This window comes from Chrysemys picta, chromosome 5, assembly GCF_011386835.1.
Source record: "Chrysemys picta bellii isolate R12L10 chromosome 5, ASM1138683v2, whole genome shotgun sequence".
Lineage (NCBI taxonomy): Eukaryota > Metazoa > Chordata > Testudines > Emydidae > Chrysemys > Chrysemys picta.
In genome coordinates, this window is record NC_088795.1 from 53,882,530 (window position 1) to 53,909,095 (window position 26,566).

General features: G+C 40.5%; 1 protein-coding gene across 1 annotated transcript in view; it reads right to left on the reverse strand.

The window, feature by feature from the left end:
• Positions 1-26,566, reverse strand: part of RNF150 (ring finger protein 150) — a 203,900-nt gene that overhangs the window by 48,267 nt on the left and 129,067 nt on the right. Inside the window, exons 2-5 of the mRNA XM_005284318.5 lie at positions 20,716-20,966; positions 13,523-13,594; positions 12,673-12,755; positions 4,182-4,278 (exon numbers count right to left, since the gene is read on the reverse strand). Coding sequence (XP_005284375.2) covers positions 4,182-4,278; positions 12,673-12,755; positions 13,523-13,594; positions 20,716-20,966 — 503 coding nt within the window. The remainder of the gene's footprint in view (positions 1-4,181; positions 4,279-12,672; positions 12,756-13,522; positions 13,595-20,715; positions 20,967-26,566) is intronic.

Sequence of the window (26,566 nt, forward strand, 5' to 3'; positions counted from 1 at the left end):
CAATTGCTCTCCATGTCCACTGAAGAAAGGACAAGAAAGAATCGGCTTAATCTGCATCAAGAAAGATTTAGGTTGGATATTAGGAAAAGCTTTCTAATTATAAGGATAATTAAGTATTGGAATAGGCTTCTAAGGGAGGTTGTGAAATTTGTGTTAGTAGAGTTTTTTAAAAACAGGTTAGACAAACACCTGACAAGCATGGTCTAGGCATACTTGGTCCTGCCTCAGTAGAGGGGGCTGGACTAGATCACTTCGAGGCTCTTTCCAGCTCTACATTTTAAGATTCTATGTTACAAACTTAGCATTATTTTAAAATGGTTCATAATAAAAGAATATATTCATTTAAACGATCCTCAGATGATTTTGTGTTCACAGACTAAAGTATAGAATGTAATCAGACAACAAAAAACCTAAACCACAGTTTGGGGGCTTTAGAGTTGGGGAAGAGACTAAATAATAGTTGGCATGAAGACACAGTGCATCTGCAAGCATAAAAAATTCTAAGCAACTTTGAGCAAAGAAAAGGCTTTATCTGCAAAGTCATGAGTCCCATTGTATGGGAGTATTCATGTGTGTAAAGCTATGCATATGTTTACTTACAGGACAGGACCGGGGACAAAAATTGCTGGGCACAAACATCAACATTTTTTTCCATTAGATTTCTTTTCAAACAGTTGTTGGAAGCCTTTGAAAGTTCATTTTAAAATCAAATTTGGTTTTGAGGGTTATACAACAGTCTTATAACCATTATAACTAAGCAAATGTTTAAATGTTTTTCCCCTCAGTTAGCCATTCGCTCTTCTCATCCCTTTTGTTTGCAGTTTTTGCTAGAATGAGCTTTTGACCAATTTTTAAACCCTTAAAAATAGGAGATAATGGAAAGCCCAACAAAATATTAACTAAAGCGGCACAAATGTCATGGTTCAATTTAATTGCTCCCTTTTTACATGCAGCTTTAATATCATTTTACTTGGAAAAAAAATAAACAGTAGACTTTAATCCTAATGATATCAAATATTGCTTTTTTTTAAATTACTATTTATACCTTTTACTGTCAGAGTGACACAAATATGTTTTGATAAATTTTGTTATTTACCCGGTATATTAGTTTCTCTAGTTCTCTGTATATATGTGCTTTTAGGGCCTGATTCTAAAAATGGGAGTCTTTCCACTGACTTGAGTGGCCTTTCCACCAGGTTCTTAATGATACACTCCAACTCAACCAATCTAGTAAAAAAAGTGCAGTTGTTTGCATGTTCAGACCATGTTTCTAGAGAAGGGGTAAGAACTGAAGGGAGATTATTTTACTTGATATGATCATCCCAACAATGATGTAGCTCTTTGAAATTGAAAGAAAAAAAGTTTTCCCTTTAGACACCAAGACCAGAAGAAGCTAAGCTTTATGGGCTCAATTCACCATCAGTGTGCCAGTGGAAGGACTGAGGCCAGACATTTGCTTCTGTAAATGGTGGCAGAATTCATTAAGGGTGGAACGCTTCCAGGGGACCAGGCTGCCTCAGCAGAAAGGAGATACATCTTAATGGGAGCTTCTGCGCACTCACCACTTTTGAAAATCAGGCTAGTTATTTACATGCCTAAATAGGCTTCAGTTCTAGGCAGCCATTTTTAAAAATCTTGACTATGAAGTAAACTCTGTGACGAAATTGCCAAATTGGCATGCACTGACTTGAAAATTTAGATCTAGTTCTTTTAGAACAATATCAATTAAAAACTATTATACATTCCTCTTAAAATGGAAGCGTAATGCCACATTCATAATCACACAAACCAATTTTTTAATGTACACCACTAAGGTAAATATACAGCTGGCATGAAGACATTCTATATTATAAATGGAGCCAGTAGCACTGTCTATAAGCCAAGGTTTCCCGACACTTTCCATTATAAGACTGTTTTCAGTTGCTTATAACTTTGCCAAACTGCAACCATTTGAGCTGAAGTTTTCCAAGATGGGTGTTTGCCTCAGACTGATTTTTTTTAAAAAAAAGAGTGGTGGGGGTAGTTTCTGTTGCAATGGTTCAGCAAAAATTGAGAATGAGGTTAGGGAGGGAAAATATGTTTTGCCCATGTTAACAAAATTCGTACAACTGTTTCATTGAGAAGCTGTAGTGGCTTCGTGCTTTGGAGCAGGACCTGAAATTGGGGAGGAGGGTGACCTTTGTGTCATAGATTGTGCTTTTTCCAGTCGCTGTGAAATTCTGCTCAAATTTGGCCAAGTTTGAGCCTCTGAAAATATCAGTTCACACATGCTCAGTAGAGACCTGTTAAGAGTTTGGCATCTCCATTCTCTGAAGATTCCATCAGTTCCAAGTGTGCTCCAGCTCAGCGGACACAGGAGCTGAACAGCACTTTCCTGCAATTGTTCCCCCTGGCAACCAAGGTCTGCTGCGGCATAGGAAGCCAACGGAGAGGAGGGAGACTGTCTCTCCTGTGCTCTTTTTATGCTCCTCGTGCTGCGGCACAGGTAGCAAGGAGGAATCAGCCTGACTTGAATGCAGAGGGGTGAAAAGCAGTGGGACGGGAGATGTGGGGAGGGGTGATAGGATTATGGGGGACAGGAACTTAAGGGGATAGGGGATAAAGGGGCTGGATCTTGGGGGGCAGGGAGTTAGTGAGCAGAGGGGACAGAGACAGGCTAAGGGCAAAAGAGCACACTCCCCTCCAGAACCTGGAACTGAATGCAGGAGTTCTGAGTGGTTTCTTTGCTGTCAGCAACAGCTGTGAAACCCACTGGGAAAGTGTGTGTCTCATCCCCCTCTAATGGCTGGTCTGCATGCAGCATAACAGCCTACTACTGCTGCAAGTTACTTGGAGATCTGTGGTAGGGGTGGATCTTAAGGTCCTAACCCTGCTGATGACCCACGTGGAGGTCAGTGGAAAAAATAGTATGTGATGATGGAATTAAACACAGTATTGTAATGCATACTAGGGCGCTGAATGAAGGTTGAACACACACACACACACACACACACACACACACACACACACACACACACACAATCAAGAAGCCTAATTATATTATTAGAATTATATTATTTGCTTCCTTTTGGCTTTATAATTGTACTAAGTTAACGGACACACCTGCATGATTATTTTATTATTGTGCTATTTCCTAGAATAATAATTTCAGCACTTGTATCAGCTTCTTTTTTCATTTCAGTAATTTGTTTGGATTATATGTCCCCATGTCATTTCACTGCTGCTCTTGGGGTAACTACATTAGCTGTCCTCATTTGTTCATCTGGTTGGTTTTTGTCTAATCTCTCTTGTTTAGCGCTCAGATATGTAATGCTGGCATGCTGCTGCCTCAGCTTGGGGAGTGTATTTACAGCAGCTGTTGGCATACCAACCACCACTGGTTCAGTGTTAAACTTGACAGTCAGGAGATACTTTTTCACATAGCATAAACCTTGATTAATTTCTTGGTGGAGAAGACACTGAACTGTGAGATACCTGTAATTTAGGGAAATTCATTGCTGGTCGAACATGTACTAAGTATATTTGACAATACAATCCAAAGAGTTAATTGGCAAGTTTTGGCAGGTTTCTAAACAGAGCTGAATTTACCAAGTGACTAACAATCTAACATTTTCTTATACTGTAATCACATGAATCTCACGTTTAATCATTTGGGGAAAATGTTATGTTTCATAACTAGAAGTATGAGCGCGTGGCCTGCTGACATGCAATGTTGCTTTAAGAGAGGGGACGGAACCCGAAAGAAAAGGCAATGACTTTTGCAATCAGAATCTGAGGCAAGTTGCCTTAGAATGATACACCAGGAGAGTTTTTATTTGTACACCCTTTGCTTTGAGGCAACAAGGAGGAATGTAGTTAAAAAAAAATCCATCCCTGATGTAAAAGAGTAAATAGAAAAACTTTGTATGTGAATGTACAACCCTACCACAATTACTTAAAAAAATCCAACCCCTCAATAAACCAACCAAGCAACACAGACACACACACATACACCCTCCCAGCCAAAGGGGAGAGGGGGGAAGAGAAAAATAGACAGATGTCTGCTTGTGTTCCTGTTAATAAATCAGTGTACCATGGTGATGAATGTGGTATGAGAATCTAAATAGCAAACAGATGGGCATGTATACAGGATGGAGGTGTTCTCACTCTACTTTGACTAGCCTGTTGCATGACATGCTTACCGGAATCCCTAGAGCTTTTAGAATGTTCATTTTACACATAGGGCAGGTGCGATGGTCTAGCAGCCACGGGTCTACGCAAGATTTATGAAAAAGATGCCTGCAATAAAAAGCAAGATATTTTAATTCAAATCCATCCCAGTGTAGCTTAGAGCTGTTCAGTCATTCCCAAGAGTTGCTTCTGAATGTAGTAAAATCGGGAGTTTTGAAAGTGTTGTTTTCTGGTATATGATAAGGATTATAAAAGTGCATAGACAGGAGTATAAAATCACCGTTCTAAATCTTATTCAGATAAGCACACCGTTCCCTGCCTGTTAGAGTTCACTGACAAGGGGCAGAAAGTGAGACGTACAAAATTAGACACCAACAATCAGAAAGCCAAATGTACGTGTAGCAACAAAGCCAACTTTCTTAAAATGCTATAGACTGCCAGCTGTAACACAGATCAATGAAACTCAGCTTTTGGTAAAGGTCAGATCATGTATATATCTATTGTCGGTTCCATAACACAAAGCTGACCCCACCACAGTGACCCAGAACTTTAAAAAACTGTAACATGAAGCCATTTTGCAGCTGCTATTATTTTGTAGGATCATGACAGAGCGTAGGCAGAAAAAAAAATCCCCCCTTTTTATTTTATTTTATTTTTTTTGAGAGAGAGAGAGAGAGAGAGAGACCGACCTTCTGGGTGAGGCTCTCCCCACCTATTTTCCTGCCCCTCAAAAGCCATCCATGAGAATGAGCATCTCTAGACAAACATTTCTCACTCTGGAACTGGTTGATACTACCCCTTCAGCCAATGTGAAGTGATCATTAGCAAGATAGTGAAGGTATTCTGCCTACATATTTATCCAGTTATGGGAAATACAGTTTTTTAGCCACAAGTGTCAGTTGTCTAAAGTTGCTTGAACAAACTGGAGGTTGCATACTCAAACATTTAATTTATGCACCTCATTAATTCTTGCGAGGATGTTCTGTTATGTTGCATTTGACAGGATAAGCACCTCAGCAGACTCAGAGTACAGAGAAAAGTCCTGCAGTTCTGCAGGGTGAAGAATTTAAGACATGCTGGGAGAGGAAATTAAGAAAATTTCTCACGGGGCTCAGTTAAGAGACAGGGAAGTTGTTTGCTGTCTTTGTGCCTCAGCTGGAACGTCCCTACAGAAAACAGCTCCCAATTTCTTTTAATCACTGTAGTATATGGAGAATTATGGCCAGATTTTTTTAGTTATTTGTGAGTACTTCAACTGAGGAGAGGGGATATACACCCAGGTGCATAGACTGCTGTGAGGAAGAGCATTCTGGAAGCCTGACTACAGCTGAATGGAGTACTGTTGGTACAGTGAGTTGGTCTCCAGTGAGACACAGGAGCAGAGATTTCCTCTCCTCTATCCCGTGGATTTTGTGAAAGCTTGTGGTTTTTCATTATTCATCTGTGGATTATTATTAGAATAATTGTTGGTTTGTTTCCTGTTAATAAACAGTCAATTTTGCAACATCTTGGACTTTTAATTCATTTAGCCAAGTGTAAGATTAATTGACTTATATCACATACATGTTTGTTGTCCCCTTGAACATGCCTGTGGCTCTATCCACTCTGTAACATTTTGTATGTACACCTTTGGTCCAGCTACATTGTTTCTGAAAAACAGGTACAAAGTTTTCTCATGTAACCATAGCCTCAGCACCTAAATCTTTGTGTAGGAGCCTGAAAATACACTCACCCACCTACAAGTATGATTTAAGCAAAAATCAGAGGGCACTTTTATTCTGAAATAAAAGAGTGTCCATACTCAGATTTGCATCAAAATAACAAAAGCTGTGAATTAAACATATTTTGGTTATTTCAATGCAAATTTATGTGTAGAGCAGTCCTAAATTCCTTTTCTCTAGCAGGTAACAGATGTGCAACAATGTGTGTGTCAAATTTCAGCTGAACGTTTACAGTTGAGGTATTATAAAAAAAGCCCTGCCAACTGGAGTGTTAAGTCTTTTACTGTATGTAGGTCTATATTTCCCTGTGCCTTCACTAGCCCTTCCCCATTTGCATTTCCTTTATATGAATGCATACAAAGCCACCAACTAACAGCAGTAGGGCATGTCTACAAACTGTCTTAATGCTAGGTACTGAGCTAGTAGATCAATAGTATAAATTCTCTCTCCACAGCAGATGTTATCTCTGTGAGAAATGCAGAATCACCTTACATACCCAAATAGTTATGTTTAAATATTTAAGAGCACTGCATGCAAAGAATAATTTTGCTTTGCTATTCCATCCCAATATTTAAAAAACAGCATCCCACACATAAAGATATATCCATCCTTCCAGTTAGTTGGAAGAGACAGAGGTACATTCTCATGAATGTTAATTTTTTAACGTATGTTCCATTGAACTGTCTTTCTAAGTGGCATCATCCCATTCACTAGCTGGATTTAACACTAAACAGTATTAGAAATACAAATCTAAAAATGTCTGAAATCTCATCAGACCTTATTACTCACTCCACTTGGCTCCCTTTCCTAATACTTCTACAGGAAATTGATTACTTGGGAATAAGAGTTACAAGGAAATTACAGTATTCCATTTTAAACCGACACTGACTTCGCACAGCTGTGGCACAGAAAATCTGTTCTTGGAATCTGAAACTAGTCTAATTATATCATTTGGCTGTAATACCAAAGTTTGTCAGACCTCATCCGATACTGTATGTCAACATGATTAATGTAAATGAAGCATCATGATACTTAAAGATAAAACCACCACTTTACTAAGGTTACTAAGGTTCACAACTCCACTTCCAAAACAACATTTACCTTGTTGGGTAAAGAACACAATGCATCAAATTTCCATCTCTGCACTATATTAACCTCCTTCCTTCCCCTTCTCCCAAGAGATATGTATTCAGCATATTATCGCCAGACAAACATTTTGAGTAAGCAAGCGCTATACAGATTACATATAATCCCAAGTAGCTAGTTTGTGAAACAATGACTAAGAAATATTTTACATTTAAAATGTGTAAATAAAATACCTTGAATGTGTTGATTTATGCAGAATATTGAACTGAAAGTCAATGTCTTACTTTTCAGCTATTTGAAGAAACAATTTCAAATATTCTTATAGTGTTGATTTTTTTTTTTTTAATAGTGTGCCCATGCTCATAGGCTAGTATACGTTTAACTGCCAACATTTAATGTTGATTTGGGCCAAAATAATCAGTGCAAGCTTTCAAAAAGCTCAGATATTAGCTATGCTCTTGAATAATGGACAAAAAAAATCTGTTTCTGATCAAGAATATATAACCCGAGTGATGTGTAAAATCAGATCAAGTCATTCAGGCATAGATGAGAAAGGCCCCTTTTGTGTTCAAGTTCAAGCTTTGCAAGCCTTAATCAGGCTGCAGATCACATTGCAACATTTCATAGTGTTTGTTAGTCAGATAGTGTGGAATTTTCATGCTTTACAGACATTTACCTCAAGTTTGGCTGTTCCTAAAAATCAACTGGTTTGGAAGAAAAATATTCTAAAAGGAATGCTATCAATGTTGAGAAATTTAAATCCATTGCCATGACAGGTTAAGTCTCCTTGCACTTTAAAATATTATATTATGTGTATTATGGTTTTAATTTTAAGTTTTGATTTAGTATGTCTGAGTTAGTTTGAAGGATCTTTTTTATAAAATAGAAAACCACAGAAGAATGAATGCCAAAATTAGATAATCTAAGGACTAAAATTACCTGTTTGTGAGTATGTACATATTTTGTAGGGGCATGTGGTAAATCCATTTTTGCCAATTTGAATTTGAAGGTTTGTTTTATTCACTGTTATTTATATAGCACCATAACATGCATGGTGCTTTATAAGAATTAACCAGGAATCCCTGCTCTGAAGCATTTACAATCTAAGTTAAGACAAGAACAGGAGGACAAGATCAGAGAGTGGGGCAGGAGGACAACAACAGGATTATGCAGTCACTTGGGGAAAAAAAGATTTAGATATCTTTAGGATTAAAAAAAATCATCCACACTTCAGTTTATATACCTCCATGGGGAATTGAGTTTTTAAAAGGGATGCAAAGAAGGAAGAAATGAAGGTGCTGTGGGGGAGTTCAGAAGCACGGTGGGCAGTGAGAAGGAAGGCACACAGATGGTCTTAGAAGGAGGATATGAAGACTGAAGTGTGAAGAGAAGTTTGAGCTAAGAGAAGAGGACAGATGGGGGGAAAGGAGACAAGAGCAGACAGAGAAGTAGATTGTAGATGGCCTCAGTATAAGAACATACTGCTAGAATTTGATGATAAAGCAATAAGAAGCTAGTGAGAAGACTTTAAGAGGGGCTCAGAATTACATCATCTAGCAAGGTGCTGTTTTCTTTTTTGAAGAAGTCTGGATAGGAGGAGAAGGAGGTATGCGGACATGCAGGAGGCAGTCAAAGGCAAAGAAGAGGTGTTGAGAGTTGTAGTTACGAGACAGAGTGGAGGAGTACAGTTGCTTTTCAAGGAAGACTGCTATACTGAATAAAGAGGATGGACCTGTAGTGCAGTAAATCTCAGTGGTCTCTGGATTTTTTTTCTCTCCAGAGCCATTCATCAGCCCTGGAGTCAGTACAGAAAAAAGGGTGGGCACGGAGAAGTGATGGAGATGATGGTTTCCTCATAGGAGACTAACACAAGGAAAAGAAGGAGGAGTTGGAGAGCACCAGTGAAGTCAGAGTTGTTAATAGATTGGAGATTATGGAAGGGGTACCAGAGCATGGTACAGACAAGGTTGAGAGAATGACCCTGACAATGAGTCTGGAAGGTGTCACAGAACAGGAAGATGAATGGAGAGGCTAGTCAGAGGAAGACAAAGCTAGCAATATCAGCAGTCTAGGAAGAGAAAACAAGACAGATGAGGGGTTGTAGAGTAAGGATTTGAAGATGGAGATGACAGAGGAAGGTGAAAGTGGGAGGAGGACAGGTGAAAACACACTGGGAACACTGGAATATTGTTACATTCAACCTTGTGTCAACGCCCTAGAAACCAATTTTAATTATATTTGCTATTGTCAACGTTTAAAGCTGGGTATAAAACTAGGACTTATTTCCGTCAAGAGAAAAATGAGCACAAGATGCAGCATCAAAAGGCACACTACTTTATACCTCAGCCTGATCATTTAAATTCTGAACTTTTCAGAATGAAATTTAAAAACACAGGAGGATGTAGGAGCAGGAAAAAAGTATATATGAAATTGATCTCCCCTCCAAACTAGCCAGTGGGGGATAAATGACCACAGGGTATCTCTTCATTGACTCTCTGCCACAGTTAAAGAGAATGTTTTGAGGGAATGACACAGAGAAAGGACCTGAAGTGCTAAAAAGAAGCTGTTTATGTGGCTTTGAAATTCATCCACTACTGAAATACTGACTAGTGGATTTTCACTACAACTTTTTGTATAGACAAGGACAACAGAACTCTTAAGTCTCAAGATAGCTACTAACTGTATCTGGAAACTTCCTGGTTTAGGGCTGGCTGTGGGAGAGCTGCTGATACACTTGCTTATTTAGATTTGTTCAATATATACATTAAAAAAATCTATCCAGGGCTCTATGCATCTTTCACATATATTAAAAATGAAGTCATATTAGTACAAACAAAAATAAACTCAACAGCATCCTCTAAACCAGGAAGGAAAACAAAAATGACCCTAATCCCAAATACCAGGTCTTGGCACACAGCCCAGAACTTGATGCAAAATCTCTCCCCAAAAGCCCGAGAAAGGAGATGAGCTTTGCAGTGTGCCTAAAAGTCAGATTTGGATAATTTTTGACCAATGGTGAAGGGAATTCTAAAACTCAGGGCATCATGAAGAACATCCTGCCAGCAGTTCCTCCTTTTTTCAACTAAGGAGGCTTTTGACTGGGTGCCACCACTGATCAAAGCTGTGGCAATATCGTGTGGAGAGGGAGAGGCAGTTTCTCAAATATGCTGACCCTAAGGCATACATGGCTTTACAGGTCAAAAGAAACATCAAACTTCACCTGCATACCAACAGGCAACCAGTTCAGATCACTGAGCACTGATGTCATGATGATACTGACTTTTAGACAACTGAGAAATTGGAAGTTTCAATAAGGTTTGGTGAGAATCCAATGTCTTCCCTGAACTGCAGGCTGCTATGCCAATGCCCTGCGTATACAAGGTATATACAGTGGGCATACACTGGGGATGACAAAGAACAAAATATGTATTTGCAGGTCTGTGTCTTCCTTTTGCTAATCATGAGTGCAAAGAGTGCTTTTCCATCTTAAGAGTATAAGGTTTCCCTATTAACTTGAAACTGATAAGAATTTATCATCAATATTCTTTATTTCCTCTCAGATGCCCAGTGCATCCTATCTTGTTGGTGTTTCTTTATAGATTGTAAACTCTCAGTGGCAGGAACTGTCTTTGTTTCTTGTATAGCATTTGGCAAACTGTTGGCATTTAACCAACAATAATAGTAATAATAATAATAATGAACACCAGCACCTATAGTGGTGTACAAAAACTTACAAATCTGTAAAATGTTACCCTTCATAACTTGTACAGTAGGGAAGATAGTTTCAGTAAAGTAGCTACTTGGGAGGGAACCCCTCAGCTCTCATAATTCAACAGTGCCAAAGTTCAAAATGTGCACTTTACAAGATCTGCTGCTAACCTTTCGCTTGAGCCATTTCCAAATAACCTTTTAAGTCAGCCAAGAGCTGAACATCACCTGCTAACTATGTGTTTCCGATTCAGTAGGCTTTATTTAATACTACACACTCTCATTTAACCTTGTGAACAACACTGAGGGTACGTCTTCACTACCCGCGGTATCGGCGGGTAGCAATAGATTTATCCGGGATCGATATATCGCGTCTTGTTAAGACGCGATATAGCGATCCCCGAAAGCGCTCACTGTCGACTCCGGAACTCCACCAGAGCGAGCGGCGGTAGCGCAGTCGATGGGGGAGCCGCGGCCATTGATCCCGCACTGTCTGGACCCCAGGTAATTCGATCCAAGATACTTCGCGTAGCTGAAGTTGCGTATCTTGGATCGACCCCCCCCAGTGTAGACCAGCCCTAAGCATGACTCTGTGCTGGGTCATTTGTGAGAATGATACAAGTGAAAGTTGGGGTTTAGATGTATGTGTTCCATATAATTACCTCAAAGAAATATCTGTACCTTTAACACAAAATTTCCAAACTTTGGCTACGGCTCCACAGGAACATACTAGGAATTAAGCCCAGTTCTAAACTGTATACATTTCCCATTTTCTACACTCTTAGCTGATGAAGCATTGTGCTTGTGTCTGAGTATGACGAGAGTACATGTGCTGTGTGTCAGAGTTGGGGGTTCTATAGCTGGCCCAATTTATGATTAAAGTATTGCTTTGTGTTTGCCTTTTAATGATGGCAGTAAGCATACAGATCCAATGGCTCACAAGAATGATCAGAGATGGCGAGTACTGAACATTTAAAATATCTACCAGGGAAGCCTATTATTTATTAAATAGCCAAAAAGGAACAAATATTTCAGTTCTTCATGTCAAGTAAAGATGACACTTTACGTGTACATACTTTTGCTATTCCTGTTTCCAAGGAAAGCAAGTTGAGAAATGGAATATCTAGCTTTGATGGAAGCCATTCCAGATATGATTTGTGTAAGGTTTCCTTCCCACTTTATTTACACAGCAATTAAAAAGAAATTAAAGTGAAGTTAAAGTTCATGAAAGGTGCTGAATTTCAGATAGCTGTTCTGTGGACAACTAACAGTGTAGGAAATGGCAATGCAAGTGTCCCCACGCTACCCTGCCAATGGACCGCAACCCTGTCCTAGAATCATTATTTCTATTCCTCATACCGCTTTAAATCAGGAGTAACTCCTTTGAAATCAATGGAGTTAAACTGGTGGAAGAGACAGCAGAATCAGTCCCCCCCCCCACACACACACTCCTCCCCCCTTTTTACTGAAGATTTTGTAATATTTCCAAATTCCACAGACTTAGCAACTGGGCTCTTACATAAAGTATTACCCCCCAACACTCTGCCTCCCTGCCCAAACCTTCTGAACACTAGGCTACCCTAAAACATAGCCTAAATCCAACAACCATTCTTGTTACTAGAAAATATCGTCAGCCAAACTGCCCTTTCCTGGTCAGGCCAATATTAATGGTTAACCAAAAAGCCTGACCAAATAAGATCCCCTTATACCATGCCAAGCATGAACATAGCTAGACTCAAGCTCTGATGCTAAATGGCTCATCACCCACTGTAGGTATTATTTTAACTTCAAATACATCAGAGTAACATTTCAAATCTTTATGGAATAGTTTTTGAGTACAGAAAAAAAAATCCAAAAAATTAACGGTCTCAGATAATCTCATTTCAGGAATTTGACAATTCCAATTTTGCAGTTTTACACTAAAGGACAGAGACTTTAAAAATCAAGAATACATTAGTAAATGCCTCCATACATTGTATTAACTTACCTGCATGGTAAGATCCTGACAACATCATTGGGCTTGTAACCTTCAATACAAACTGCACAGTTATCAAAATCTGGCTCAGTTTCCTATGGTAAAGAGAACATTACATTTTTATTTTATTTTGTGGGTTAATCACTTCAAACAAGAACCTAAGTAGCAGAGTGAAGTTCAAATGGTTACTGACAGGTTTAAGCATGTCAATGTATCTTAGGAAAAATGGGAGAGGCATTCATTAGGGATCCAGTCCTGCAATTCCTATGCTCAGGCAGCAAAGGTATGTGCATGCGTGGCGTATATCTACGCTTGAAACTGGGGTTGTGAATCCCAGCTCACAGAGACATACTTTAGCTCAAAATAGAATGTAGCTGTGGCAGTACAAGTGGTGGGAAGGACTAGATGCCTCAAATACGTGCCTAGGGTCTCTGATGGGCATGTCCTCGGTCAGCTAGTCTGTCCCACTGCTGCAGCTACATTAGCGCTCTAGCTTGATGAGACCTAGTACAAGCATGTCTCTTTGAACTGGGAATTACTCTATATACAGTAGTACTTCCACTACTGACCATGAGAGTTTTGCCTGAATGAGGACTAGAGAATTTGGCCACAAAATTCGGTTTGCAAACTCTAACAGTAGCTACTTTAATAGTCAGACTAAAATAACTTTACTGTATCTTTATTCAAATTTCCCTTCCCTTCCTGTTCCATTTCATCCTTAAGTTGCTTACCAGCACCTTTCTCCTGGCTGTCGGGTATTTACTAGTATAAAAAGCAACTGCCACTCCCCTCCTATTTCCCTCTCCTTGGCAATCTGAGAGGATCCTCACTGCAAGGTCTAGTTTGAAAGGAAAAAAATTACCTTGTCCCCTTTTCTGATTGTTCTGACCTGCAGCTTGCTGATTGCTTTCTTTGCAGCATCTCCAAGACGGCGCTGAAAATGCAAAATTGTCCTTTAGTAAAGAGTATATCTTTATGCAGAAGCCATCACCTTGTTTTTCTATAGCTAGTTAATAATCTGAAGCAGTTTTACATGAAATAGTAAGGTTCTGTGTAAATGTAAACTGACAGGGTTGCTGTGGGAAATAGCAGGCCATCCCCTTTTAAAACAAAAATGCTGCATGGATTAAAGGCTCCTCAGTTATCTAAGTTTCATTAGGCAAAGCAGCTATAATGCTAATCCAGTGAAGAATGGACACTGGCCTATGACAACACTAAACTATTGCATTATGGGCATTACATGAACGTAGAAATAGATATGCACTAAGTCTGCCTGTATGCTCTCAATTGTAGGATCAGTGTTTAAGCTTTGCAGTTATATGTCATGAACAGCAAATGAGTCCTACAGTCATGGCTTGGTCATCTACTTTCATTTGCGTTTTTCTTGTTCCTTGTCACCTTTCCCTCCACACTATATACCGAACTTCTTTCCTGGTGAAATTTCATAGTGTTTTTCTATTTCTTCTGATACCTAGCCCATTTCTGATCTCACTTACACTGGTTTTACAATAGTTTATTGATTTCAATGAAGTTATTGATCTCATTCCTGATTTACACCAGTGTAAATGAACTCAGCCTCTGTGTATGCACATATGACAGCTACTTCCAGAAGAAGTGCAGTGTAGGGATGGGGATTTAAGAACGGTGGTGACTGTGAGGACATTGCACTTTTAAAGTCTGGAACATTCTGTGTGTCAGAGTTCTAAGAGACATGCCAATTGGAAGCAAACTCCAGCTGGAGTTGGTTAGAGAATGAACCCAAAAATGACATGAGGCTCTATGTAGCTTGTAAATAGGGACCCACTCACGAAGCAAACTTGATCAATATGTTTCCTTTTTTCCTTTGTTGTTATTCTGGTCTATGGCACATACTTCTCATAGCTTTCCTTGAACAAAAGAATCTGACAAGGAGTTGAAAACGTTACTTGCAAACTATTTGTTTCTTTAATGTAAATCAAAGGCAGACGGCTAATGTCAAATAAAAAACGAGACATTATGTAGTGCTTCTGGAATTTTTTTTATTATTTATGTTAATGAAATGTCTTATCTTGTTTTGTACATTCTTCAAGAGAAGAGGACAAGATTAAAGACTGGTTTAAAACTTTGATCTGTTTGTTTTCATGTTTGCCTTTTCTTATCTAACTTAAATGCTGACAACGTTTTTGCTTTCAATGAAAATTTGATCAGGGTGTTTTTTTTTTTTTGTTAAGGAATCCTGTTTCATTGGTATATGCTGGAGGAAAAACCATACTTTCGAAGAATCCTTTCTTTAAGTGAAATGCGTGCTATCAATAACCAAACACTGCCCCCAAAGATAAGAAGTGTTAACATTATAGTGTTTATATGTTTGAAGTGGAGCTTTGAGATTTATAACTATAAATCCCAATCTAATTAACACTAGGACATTCAGTCTTGAGCTAGTCAGAGTTACCACTGTTTTGGTGTGGAGGTCCTGCCAGTAAGGGAGGTCTATGGTGGTTAAACAGAAGGAGTGGCACTGTGGCAAAGAGCCTCGTGCCAGTCCTGGAGAGTGTGTGCTAGCCGATGGTGAGTGAGAGGGGTAAAGAGACACCTATTCTCTCTCAAATTTATTTCCTCCCAAATTTCCTCGTGTATCCTGTTTTCTCCATGTGTGCCTTTGAGGCTCTCTTTTAGCTTTTCAGGTCAGCGATTGTCTTGATCTTTGTGCCTTGCACAGCACCGAGCATATCATCAGTGCTGAACAAATTATTTGTGAGTTCAAAGACAAGATGGGGGCATACTTTAACATACTTAAAGTTTCCCAGACAAGCTAAGAGAAACGCCATCTGACATGGTGACGAAGTTCACAAAGCTCATTGTCTTGGGAGACTACCACATTACAAAGAGGATACCTTTCATGCGATGGCCCAAAGTTTTGTATTCAAGCTTTCTGCTTTAGGTCTCTCACAGGTAACATACACACGGACAGCATGATGGCCTGGATCCTCATACTGAATGTGAACACAGGAAATAGAAATTCTCCTCATTTGTGAACAGAGCAGTCCCTACTGCAGGCAGAAGTCAGAACTCGCTCCAGCGTCTCCTTGCCTGATGATATCTCATCATGGTCCAGCCATTCCCCAAAATATCATGGAGCCCACAAAGTTTCAAAACTTACTTACAGCCATCTCCTCCCTAACAAGAAAGCAGAGAGAAGAGGAATGAGTAACAGACAACTCCTGCTACATACTGCTATCAGCTGTCTGGCACTGAAGCACCCTCTCATATTCCACATGACACAGAGTAAACTCTAGAGATGATGGTGGAAAATGTAGTTTGACAGACTGACACAGGAATTTTTATTAACCTATGTCATTGCTGTGAAGGAGGCAAAGAGAGCTGCAGCAGCAGAAGTAACTCTGCAGAATATTTCCAGAACATAGTTTTGTAATCCCAAATTGTTTCTACTCAGCCCTACAACCTAAAGTCTCTTGATGCAAACAATTCTCACTGCTTTTCACAGAGAAGATCTCTTGCATACAGGATGTCCATTCAGGACAACAAGTTGAGCAAAGAACCGAAAGCTACAATGACTTCCTTCTAAGAATTCAGTTCATTTGCACAAGCGGCAGCATGGAAGTACAAACAGGTATCAGGACAGCCACCTGGTTCCTGCCCTTGCTGGCTGATAAAGAGTAGAGCTTGGATACTTTACCAGGAGGGCTGTCAACACCTATATTTTACCCTAAACCATGCCACAGTCCAACAAGTACCAAGGACAACAGTTAAACCTGTTCTTTTCTTCTGGAGTAAGCATGACTTTCCATTTTGGGAGCCTGAAATTTAAACTAGAGGCCCAAATTTTCAAACAGATTTATGAAAATGTGATTGCAAATATGGTTGGCACACATAGTTGTATGTGCAAAAGCCCACACTGGCAGATGTTTACATGCACATATGGATAACTGCCTGGATAACTGCCAATCTACATACACAGTTACCCATTGGTAAACACACAAAATAATAATGTGCACATATTTTGTGGGACATGTAAGAAACTGTAAATTTCAACCAGAAATGTAATTCACAACAGAGAGGCCATGAAGGAAGAGCCCTCCATTTTTCTGATTGTTGATCATGACATGGACTTGTTGCTCTCTGGCTAGATCACAGTCAGTTCCTTCTAGAATCTAAGCTCAATCCCACCAGGGCAGAGCTACCAACTACCCTGCATGTAGGAAGAGGGTGGGCCTGGGAAAGAAGGCCACAATGAAAGGAAAGGGGAGACTCTTGAGAAGTAGACATGAGGTGGAGCACATTTGTCAGGGAGCGAAGATCTAGTGCAATGGGAAGAGGATTTAGTGCAGGTGGATCTGTGGGGAAGGTAAGGCACAGGGGGAGGGGGATCAACCGGGATAGTGGGTTGATGCAATCAAGCGAAGCAATTCAGAAACCCTCTCTTCCTACAACAATATCACATCCTTCAACTTAATGGTCAGTTGCTTCATCCCATTCCTGCTATGCAGTGCCTGAATTGCCAATTATAAAGGCTCCTTCTACAGAGAGGAGGTCTGAGCTGCTCTGGATAGCCTAGCTAGTGAGTTGGCAGCTAACCCTAGAAACAGCAAATATGAAAGATCTCAGCACGGATAGTTGGCCTCGGTAGGTCTAGGATTTTCTGTGACACAGAAAATGTGCATAGCCCCTGGTTTAAATGCACTGGATTTTAAAGACTTCAAATCTGTTTTATCAAACCCTAGCTAAATGTATCTCAGTCACAGCTCTTGGCATTTTCAGAGATAGCCAGCCAGTCTGTAAAGCCAGCCTTTATTGTACTCTGGAGTGGGGACTGAGAATACTGCCTTTTCTAAACTGGCCAACTGGTTGGTTCCCCCTTCATTTGAAACTCTATTTATCCAAAAAGTCACGGCTGTGACCCTAGCTCTTTGGATAAATGGGGCTGTACTTTATTGGACTAAATGAAATACAAATAGAAAAAGCATACTTCTCAAACTTGGCTGATGATGCATGCGCTACAGGATATACAAGGCTTTCTACAAGAAAGCACAGTATCTTTGTACAAAGACACGGACACACACAATGATTATAATGGGAAAAGCCTTTGAGCACCACGACAAAAAGGAGTCAGATTTAAACTCTACCCGAGCAAAGAAAAACAAGCTGCTGCTCTATCGAACATGTAAGAAGATACAGTATCTCAGGACAGGAGTGTTGCTAGCATATCCCTGTACCACAAACAAAAATGTCAAAGATAAGAAAAATAGAACATTAGAAAAACTGAGATAACCCTCACAGAAAGGGCAAGTCTGAGTTGTGCTCTTTTGTCAACTCCTTACATTAATGATCGCAGGAGGCATGAAAGAGAAAAACAATGAAGCAGGCATGTTGCTATGGTTTCCTCTGCCCAAGTGCCAATGATGTAAAAACTTTTCTCTCTCTCCCCATCTGTGCTCTCTTTCCCTATCTTCCTGAGGATTTTCCACATTTTTGAAAATCTGCAGTCTCTTCTATCTCAGCTGACCAACATCTCACTTGCTATAGGCATGCTTTGGCTGCTGACAGCATGCATGGACTCCCCTCTCTTGCTACGGAGTGTGACATTATTCTATGTCCAAATTCCCAGTCCGAGAAGGAGAAAGAAATTGGAGGAAGAAAGGCAAAATAGAGAGTAAAATAGAGATGAGAGAGTAAGAGATCAGTTGCCTGAGGAAACTTTGCCTCTGGGCCTCAACCAAATACACTGACATGCCTTGTTTATGTTATACCTTAATGAGATATTGATTTATAAATTAAAAAAACTCACTTAATCTGATCTGCCTAGGATTAAATAGCAATCACAGACCCAATTTGAGGCTTTTGAGACTGGAGACATGCTACACACTTCTGCGCCGGCAGACCCTGTACTATGTTGAATCAATATATGTTGCTGCAATAGTGGTTGCTGAGAAGAAATCAACCTATATGCCACTGTCCAAGTAGCAACATTAGCACTTCTTCTCTTTACTTCAAAACCTTTTTGGTGTACTGCTATCATCATCATCATAGCATAGCAGCTGGTACTGCTTGCCTAAAACTCCAGCCCTGTTAGCAGTATTTGATTGTTGGGAAAGGGTTAAGTGGGTTCTGCTGACTTATTACCCCACTTGGATAAAAGGGAGATTGGTCTGTCCCTGTCCAGAGGGAATAATCCTTAGATAGGACCACTAGAAGCAGTCAAGCCTGGAAAGTAGTTTTGAGCCAACCTTTGATATCTTATTGTTAATTTCTATGCTAATCAAACTAAAGCTCAGTAAGTGGGTGAGTTTGGACTCTCCATAGTGTGTGGGCTATGGGGAGGGATATTTCACCTACCTCTGACATGAAGCCCCCTGAGATGGAACATGGCAGTTATCTTACAAACAATGCACAATGGTTTACAGCAGAACTCGAAGAATACTGTATCCTATTAAAATTGCTGGGAGAATTTATTTAGGCAGAGGGTAATTATTTCAGTTGGTACTAGGCCTCAGCTCCCAGGATAATCAACTCCTTATCTTGCAAACAAAATGTCATAGGATCTTTAATGACCACAAATGGTCAGACTTCGTTTTACTTCTCTTGTGAAAGATGGTAGCAGTAAATAAGAACTACTAAAGGGATATAGCATATGTCCAGCATAATATGGTAAAGCAAGCTCTTAAAAACAAATTCCCTGACAATAGGAAATAGGTGGATCTTGCCTTTGGTTCAATGACTATCCATTGTCATCATGAATGTCAAAATGTTTTGATCTGAAGCTTTTCCAATATTTCCATTCACTGAAAGTTTTCAAAAAATGCCATTTTAAGTTTGACCTCAAAATGAACATTTGTTTTAACTTTTCACAACTTCCAGCAAACCAAAAAACCCACTATTTGCCCAGCTCTAGACAAGAGCTGTTTGTAATACCTCAAATGCTTGGTTCCCAAGAACGGTGACAGTTTTAGTGGATCAAATTTGTAAAATGAATTTTTACTTTGTGCATAGCAACCTCACAAAACCCTTGAAAAGTGTTTATTGAAATGAAAATCTGTGTTATAGTTCAAAATTGATAGGTTTGTGGGATGGAGAGCAGCTTCTACTTAGAAATGCAAAGAATAAATTCTCCACTGAAAATACAGTATGGAATTTTGGGCAGTAAGAATGTAATTATCTCAGCTGGAATTTAGACAGCACACCAAAGACAATGGGTTCAATATAGGCATAACATGTCTGTTTTTCAGAAGTTTGGGCATACTAGTGAATATGTTCCTAGTTTATGCATGTGGGTACCATCACTGTGCATGCAATCAAGTAATTACACATGGAATCCCATTCATTTCAATACCATACCTGCAGACAATGATTTACTAATAACCAACATTACTTCATTTACATGTTCAGCAGTCAGTGTCAACGGCCTGAGAGAGGAATAGATGTCTTTATGCAAAGACCCTTATGGAGAGGTTTTAGTATTTTTGAATAAAATATTTTAAAATTAAAACACTTTTCCATTCTTTTTCCCCTCTTCAGTTAAGGCACACCCTTTTTTTGTGCACAAACTTACTATTCTGCAGTCACCTTTGACTAGGGCTTAAATTCATTTATATGCATTTCTAGGTCACTTAGATAAATGTACTAAGGGAATCTTTCCCCTTAGATATAGTATTATCTTTCTGATTATTTCTTGGTGTGTGTAAGTAAATGCCAAATGTACACAAATATTTAATTCTCTTTTCATTATTTAACATCAGTTGTAGCAATGGTGAGAAGAAATGAAAACTCATGGCCTTTAAACATCTTGCTTCCTACCCTACTGTCTATGCAAAGAACATATTTATATAGGTTTCTCTTCCTTGAGTACTGTCTACCCTTCTGGAAGTCTTTTGATTTCCCAAAGATGTTGGCACCTCTATCACAACCCATTTCCCTTTTTGTTCTTTGCTACCTCATATTAGTGCTTCCCCCAAGAGAAAAAAATTAAACTTTAAATCACATGGTGAAGCTCTTGGGAGGATAAATGGCCATTTTAAGTAATGCAGGACAAACCCCAAAGCCCATTCACATGTTCCTCACCTGGTTTCTGTCTCTGGCATTTGCATATCGGAATCTCTGGATATAATAGAAGACCAGCCATGCCAGGGAGATGATCATCAACACAATGAAGGAGATGGAGACAAACACCACTGAGGTACGGCTGACGTATTTCTGCAAGTTGCGTGTTCCAATTGTTATATACATCATCACAGTAACATTCCTCTCCAGCAGACTCACTATCTCTTTTCCTTTAGGCTCAGGAATCATTATTGCTACAACATCTTCTACACCTGTGAGATAGGAGGGGGAAGGGGAGAAACAATAAGAAAAAACAGGAACAGCAGCAGCCACAAAAGAAAATGGGTCAGCCGTGGCACAGTGAAAAGAGCTCAACAGTGACAAAATAAAACCTTCCCTCATTCTGCTGCATGCTGTTTTTTATTGCGAGGTAATCCAGACAAAATCCAGCAGAAGACTTTGGTTTCAGCTGTAACCAGTTACACAATATGGTCCAGCATACTGAGCCTCAAGGGTGGTTGTGTGACTAAGGCAACATCTACACTACGGGGGGGGGGTCGATTTAAGATACGCAAATTCAGCTACGCGAATAGCGTAACTGAATTCGACGTATCGCAGCCGACTTACCCCGCTGTAGGGACGGTGGCAAAATTGACCTCTGCGGCTTCCCGTCGACGGCACTTACTCCCACCTCCGCTGGTGGAGTAAGAGCGTCGATTCGGGGATCGATTGTCGCGTCCCGATGGGACGCAATAAATCGATCCCCGAGAGGTCGATTTCTACCCGCCGATTCAGGCGGGTAGTGTAGACCTAGCCTAAGGGAAATTTCATGGGTCGGCACAAACACAGGTTTTCCACCGCTATTGAGGCTTATACAGAAGATATAGCCATGGTATAAATACAAATAGGAGTAGTAGTGTGCTACAAGCACAAATACATGTATTGTGCTCTGCCTGCATGCTGCACACTTTATGGGTCTGTACAAGGAAACAATTAAAATGTTTTCCCTCTACATCCAAGAACTCAAACAGGAATTCTTAAAACATATGTTCAGGTCCTGGGATCTGATCTTTCTGCCTCTGGAGTAGCTCAGGATGGCATAATGTGTGTGAGAAAAAAGTACACAGAAGAAAACTGTCTAAGCGACCAAGGGAGCAAAATCTGCTCTTACACTAGTTTAAAATTTAGATTAACTCTACTGAATGGAGTTACTCTGGATTTCCAATGAGGTAACTGAGACCTAATGTTGTTCAAAGGCATCTGATGCTTTGGAGAAAGCAAAACAGTATTGTCAGGATGTTAGCCAGGTGACGTTAAATGTTCCACATTCATTCTCAGCAACATTTCCAGCGTACAGTCAATGTAAAGCTTGAAAATGAGTGAGAGATTAGGAGGATAAGGGACAAAGGAAACAAGCATGGTAAGATTCACTACAGGTCCCTTTTACCAGGTGATTTAAAGATGGATCCAATTACATCTTTTCTTTCAAAAATATTACAGGTTAGTAAATTAACTATCAACTTTACTCTCTTTCCATCTGAAATACATTTTTGTTTTATTACTCTACTTTAGTTAGAGGTGTCAGACCGTTGGTCTACTTGATGTATTAATCCTGTGCCCATGATAGAGTCAGATTCTAGCAAATACAAACTTTCATAAATAAATAAAATAAAAAAATTCTAGTCCTTGTGGTTGCAATGATAACCTTCTGAATGTGATCTGTTGTGGTGTAGGCAGCCCGAAAGAACAGCTCAAGGGGTGTGAACTGATTCCATTCATCTTAATGGGGAATTTATCTAATAAGTGGTATAACTGAAAGTATAATTTGGCCTTTCCCACACAATGCATTTGACATGTTTGCTCTAGTGGCAAAGAGCTCTTTGAAATAGAAGGGACACTGTGTAAAGGTTTGTAAGGGGGAAAAAAAGAGACTCATTATTAACTTTTGCCTTATCTCGCCAAATGGAAAAGGGCAGCAGTCAAATGCATTTGGAGAATAGTATATACATCTCATCAAGGGTTCAATTGTTCACAATATATTGCTGATGACCCTCAACTTTGCTGCTCAAAGTCATCTCTTCAAATGTTTCCTGTGCGCTTTGGATTCACCAGAGTCAGAGCACTGACGACACCACGGGAGACTGGACTCCAGGCCCATGCCTTTGACAGAGAACCTAAGCTGCACATGTGGGCTCAGTGCTCCCCACCCACTTATCTCATCTCTCAGGGGCTAATCAATAGTTTAGCTCTCTTTGGAATGTACCTTAGTAAATTATCCCAAGAACCGTGTAAAATTTGACAGATTGCAAAAACAGTAAAGCAGCATATTAGGAAACTGATATTAAACAACAGGTAAATAGTTCCAAATACTCCTCAGCGTGAACTCAGTTTCAACTAAATAGGTGCAAACCTTGGAATTTTATCAGGCAAAGACAGACTGAAATGCTCACCTCTTTAGAGATCACTGGTTATGTCAGTCACTCCAGGCTGTTAAATTCTTGTTATTTCTCTCTCACCACCAGCTATGTTTCACCCTTTCAGGTCAGCATGCCCATATTTCTGTCAGCCCTTTTTCCCTCCTCAGGCCTCTACTATGAATGCCTTCCATTACTGAATCAGTCATGAAGCCCATGTTTTATTGGCATAAATATAACGTCTGTGCAGATGTCATATTTTAGGAAAAGTAGTATTTTCAGTCCCTTTGCTCTCAAGCCCCCTACCATCTCAAAAAACTCCTTTGATCCTCTTCATATACAGTTATCTGCCTTCTGTGCACAACAGTCTTTTCTCCAACTGACAATGGACCATTGATTTAGAAATATTTCTTTCAGATCACATTAATATTCCGTTTTTTGCAACAAAGAATTGGTTCATCTCCTGCTCATGCACAGTAATGAGAACCACAAGCAGTACTTATACATTGCTTCACATTTTCAAAGCACCATAGAAATATTAATTAATCAATTCCCACAATACCCCAGGTAAGTACTATCTCCATTATACTAATGGGGAAAATGAGGCATAGAGAAGTTAAATAATTTAGCGTCACAATGTCAGACCTAGCATAAGGTCTCAGGAAATCCTGGTTCCTATGCCTGGACTAAGACCACTAAGCTAGTGGGAAGAGGTGTGATCTAGTGGTCTTAGTTCAGGCATAAGCTTAGACCACTAGATCACGCCTCTTCAGAAACAGCTTCTCTGATCAAACAAAATGAAGCACTAGAATGCATAAACCACAAGTAGCTCATTGTGTAAAATGCACGCAGCTCTTAGGAAGGGACAGAGCTGAGATGTACCACTCCTGCAGAAGTTTAGGGTATGTCAGGACTACAGGTGCAACGGAGGCACAGATGCAGGGCTGTAGCTAGGCCGCTGTAGCATAGACACTTACTTCAGTGATAGAAGGAGTCTTTCTGTCTCTGCAGTAAACTGAGCCTCTCTGGAGGTAGCAACTAGGTCAACATAGCTGCATCTACAGAGGGGAATAGGTCAACTAACTACATCCACACAGGGCATGAAATTTTTCACAGCCCTGAGTGATGTACACTAAGTTTTAAGTGTAGACCAGGCCTCAGAAATGAACTCTGCCTTGCTGAGGCAGAATGCCTTCTGGAATTTTCCAGAGTGCAGTGGGAGTGCCAATTCTGCTCTTCGGAGCAGCACAAAGATATTAGAGGGGAGTCAGGGCGGAGGGGAGGAGACAGAAACTGCATTAGAAGACAAGGTTCTATGCTTTCTCCAGCTGCATAAGGTCCTGTTAGATACTGTCCCTAAATTAGCAAAATAAAGGAAGGGCTTTAAAAAAGCCAAGAAAAGATGGCTAGAGAAGAATCAACCTGAGAAGAAAGGCAGGCACAGAAACACTTTTGGCCATAATGGACTAGATCCTTAGGACCAGCCATTTGGAGACTATGAAAGCTAGCTGATTGTTGGACCACTGCACCAGTCTTGAAGAGCAACTTACAGCAGCCTCAGGATATATCTTGAGCTCTTTTGAGTAATTTTCAGGCTTTCTGCACAGGTACTACGGTGGAGAATGGTTTGGAAAAGTCATCTGAGGGAAGGGATCAGAAGGAGACCCCATCGACCAGAAGGCATGGGATGCATTGTCCTAGGGATGGGGGTTCCACGACCACCACTCCCAAGAGGAGGAGATGGGTGGTGGTGGTCAGGGACTCCCTCCTAAGGGTGACGGAATCATCCATCTGCCATCCAGACCGGGAAACTCGAGAAGTGTGCTGCTTGCCTGGAACTAGAATTCAGGATATGACAGACTGTGTGCTGAGACTGATCAAGCCCTCGGACCGTTACCCCTTCCTACATCTCCATCTGGGCACCAATGTTACTGCCAAGAATTATCTTGAGCGGGTCACTGCAGACTATGTGGCTCTGGGAAGAAGGATAAAGGTGTTTGAGGCACAAGTTGTGTTCTTGTCCATCCTTCCTGTTGAAGGAAAAGGCCCAGGTAGGGACCATTGAATTGTGGAAGTAAATGCGTGGTCATACAGGTGGTGTCGGAGAGAGGGCTTTGGATTCTTCGACCAAGGGATGATGTTCCAGGAAGAAGGATTGCTAGGAAGAGATGGAATCCACCTAACAAAGAGAGGAAAGAGCATCTTTGGAGGCAGGCTTGCTAACTGAGTGAGCAACTAGGTTCGCCGGGGGATGGAGACCTAAGCCCTAAGGTAAGTGGGATACCGGAAGGAAACATGAGAAGGGTGCAACATACTCAGAAAGCAGGGCAATCAGCCAGTTATCTTAGGTGCCTGTACACAAATGCAAGAAGCCTGGGAAACAAGCAAGAAGAATTGGAAATCCTGGCACAGACTAGGAACTATGATGTGACTGGAATAACAGAGGGTAACTCACACGACTGGAGCATTTTCATGGATGGATGGGTATAAACTGTTCAGGAAGGACAGACAGGGGAGAAAAGGTGGAGGAGTTGCACTGTATGTAAGAGGGCAGTACGACTGTTCAGAGCTCCAGTACGAAACTGGAGAAAAGCCTGTTGAGAGTCTTTGGGTTAAGTTTAAAGGTGACAGCAACAAGGGTGATGTCATGGTGGGCATCTGCTATAGACCACCAGACCAGGAGGATGAGGTAGAGGAGGCTTTCTTCAGACAGCTAACAGAAGTTTCCAGATCACAGGCCCTGGTTCTCCTGGGGGACTTCAATCACCCTGACGTCTGCTGGGAGAGCAATACAGCAGTGCACAGACAATCCAGGAAGTTTTTGGAGAGTGTTGGGGACAACTTCCTGGTGCAAGTGCTGGAGGAACCAACTAGGGGCCATGCTCCTCTTGAGCTGCTGCTCACAGACAGAGAAGAATTGGTAGGGAAAGTAGAAGTGGGTGGCAACCTGGGCAGCAGTGACCATGAGATGGTCAAGTTCAGGATCCTGACAAAAGGAAGAAAGGAGAGCAACACAATACAGACTCTGGATTTCAGAAAAACAGACTTTGACTCCCTCAGAGAACTGATGGACAGGATCCCCTGGGAGTCTAATATGAGGGGGAAAGGAGTCCAGGAGAGCTGGCTGTATTTTAAAGAAGCCTTATTCAGGGTGCAGGAACAAACGATCCCGCTGTGCAGAAAGAATAGCAAATATGGCAGGCGACCAGCTTGGCTTAACAGAGAAATCTTCGGTGAGCTTAAACACAAAAAGGAAGCTTACAAGAAGTGGAAACTTGAACAGATGACTAGGCAGGAGTATAAAAATATTGCTTGAGCATGCCAGGGTGTAATCAGGAAGACCAAAGCACAATTGGAGTTGCAGCTAGCAAGGGATGTGACGGGTAACAAGAAGGGTTTCTACAGGTATGTTAGCAATAAGGTGGTGGTCAGGGAAAAAGTGTGGGACCCTTACTGAA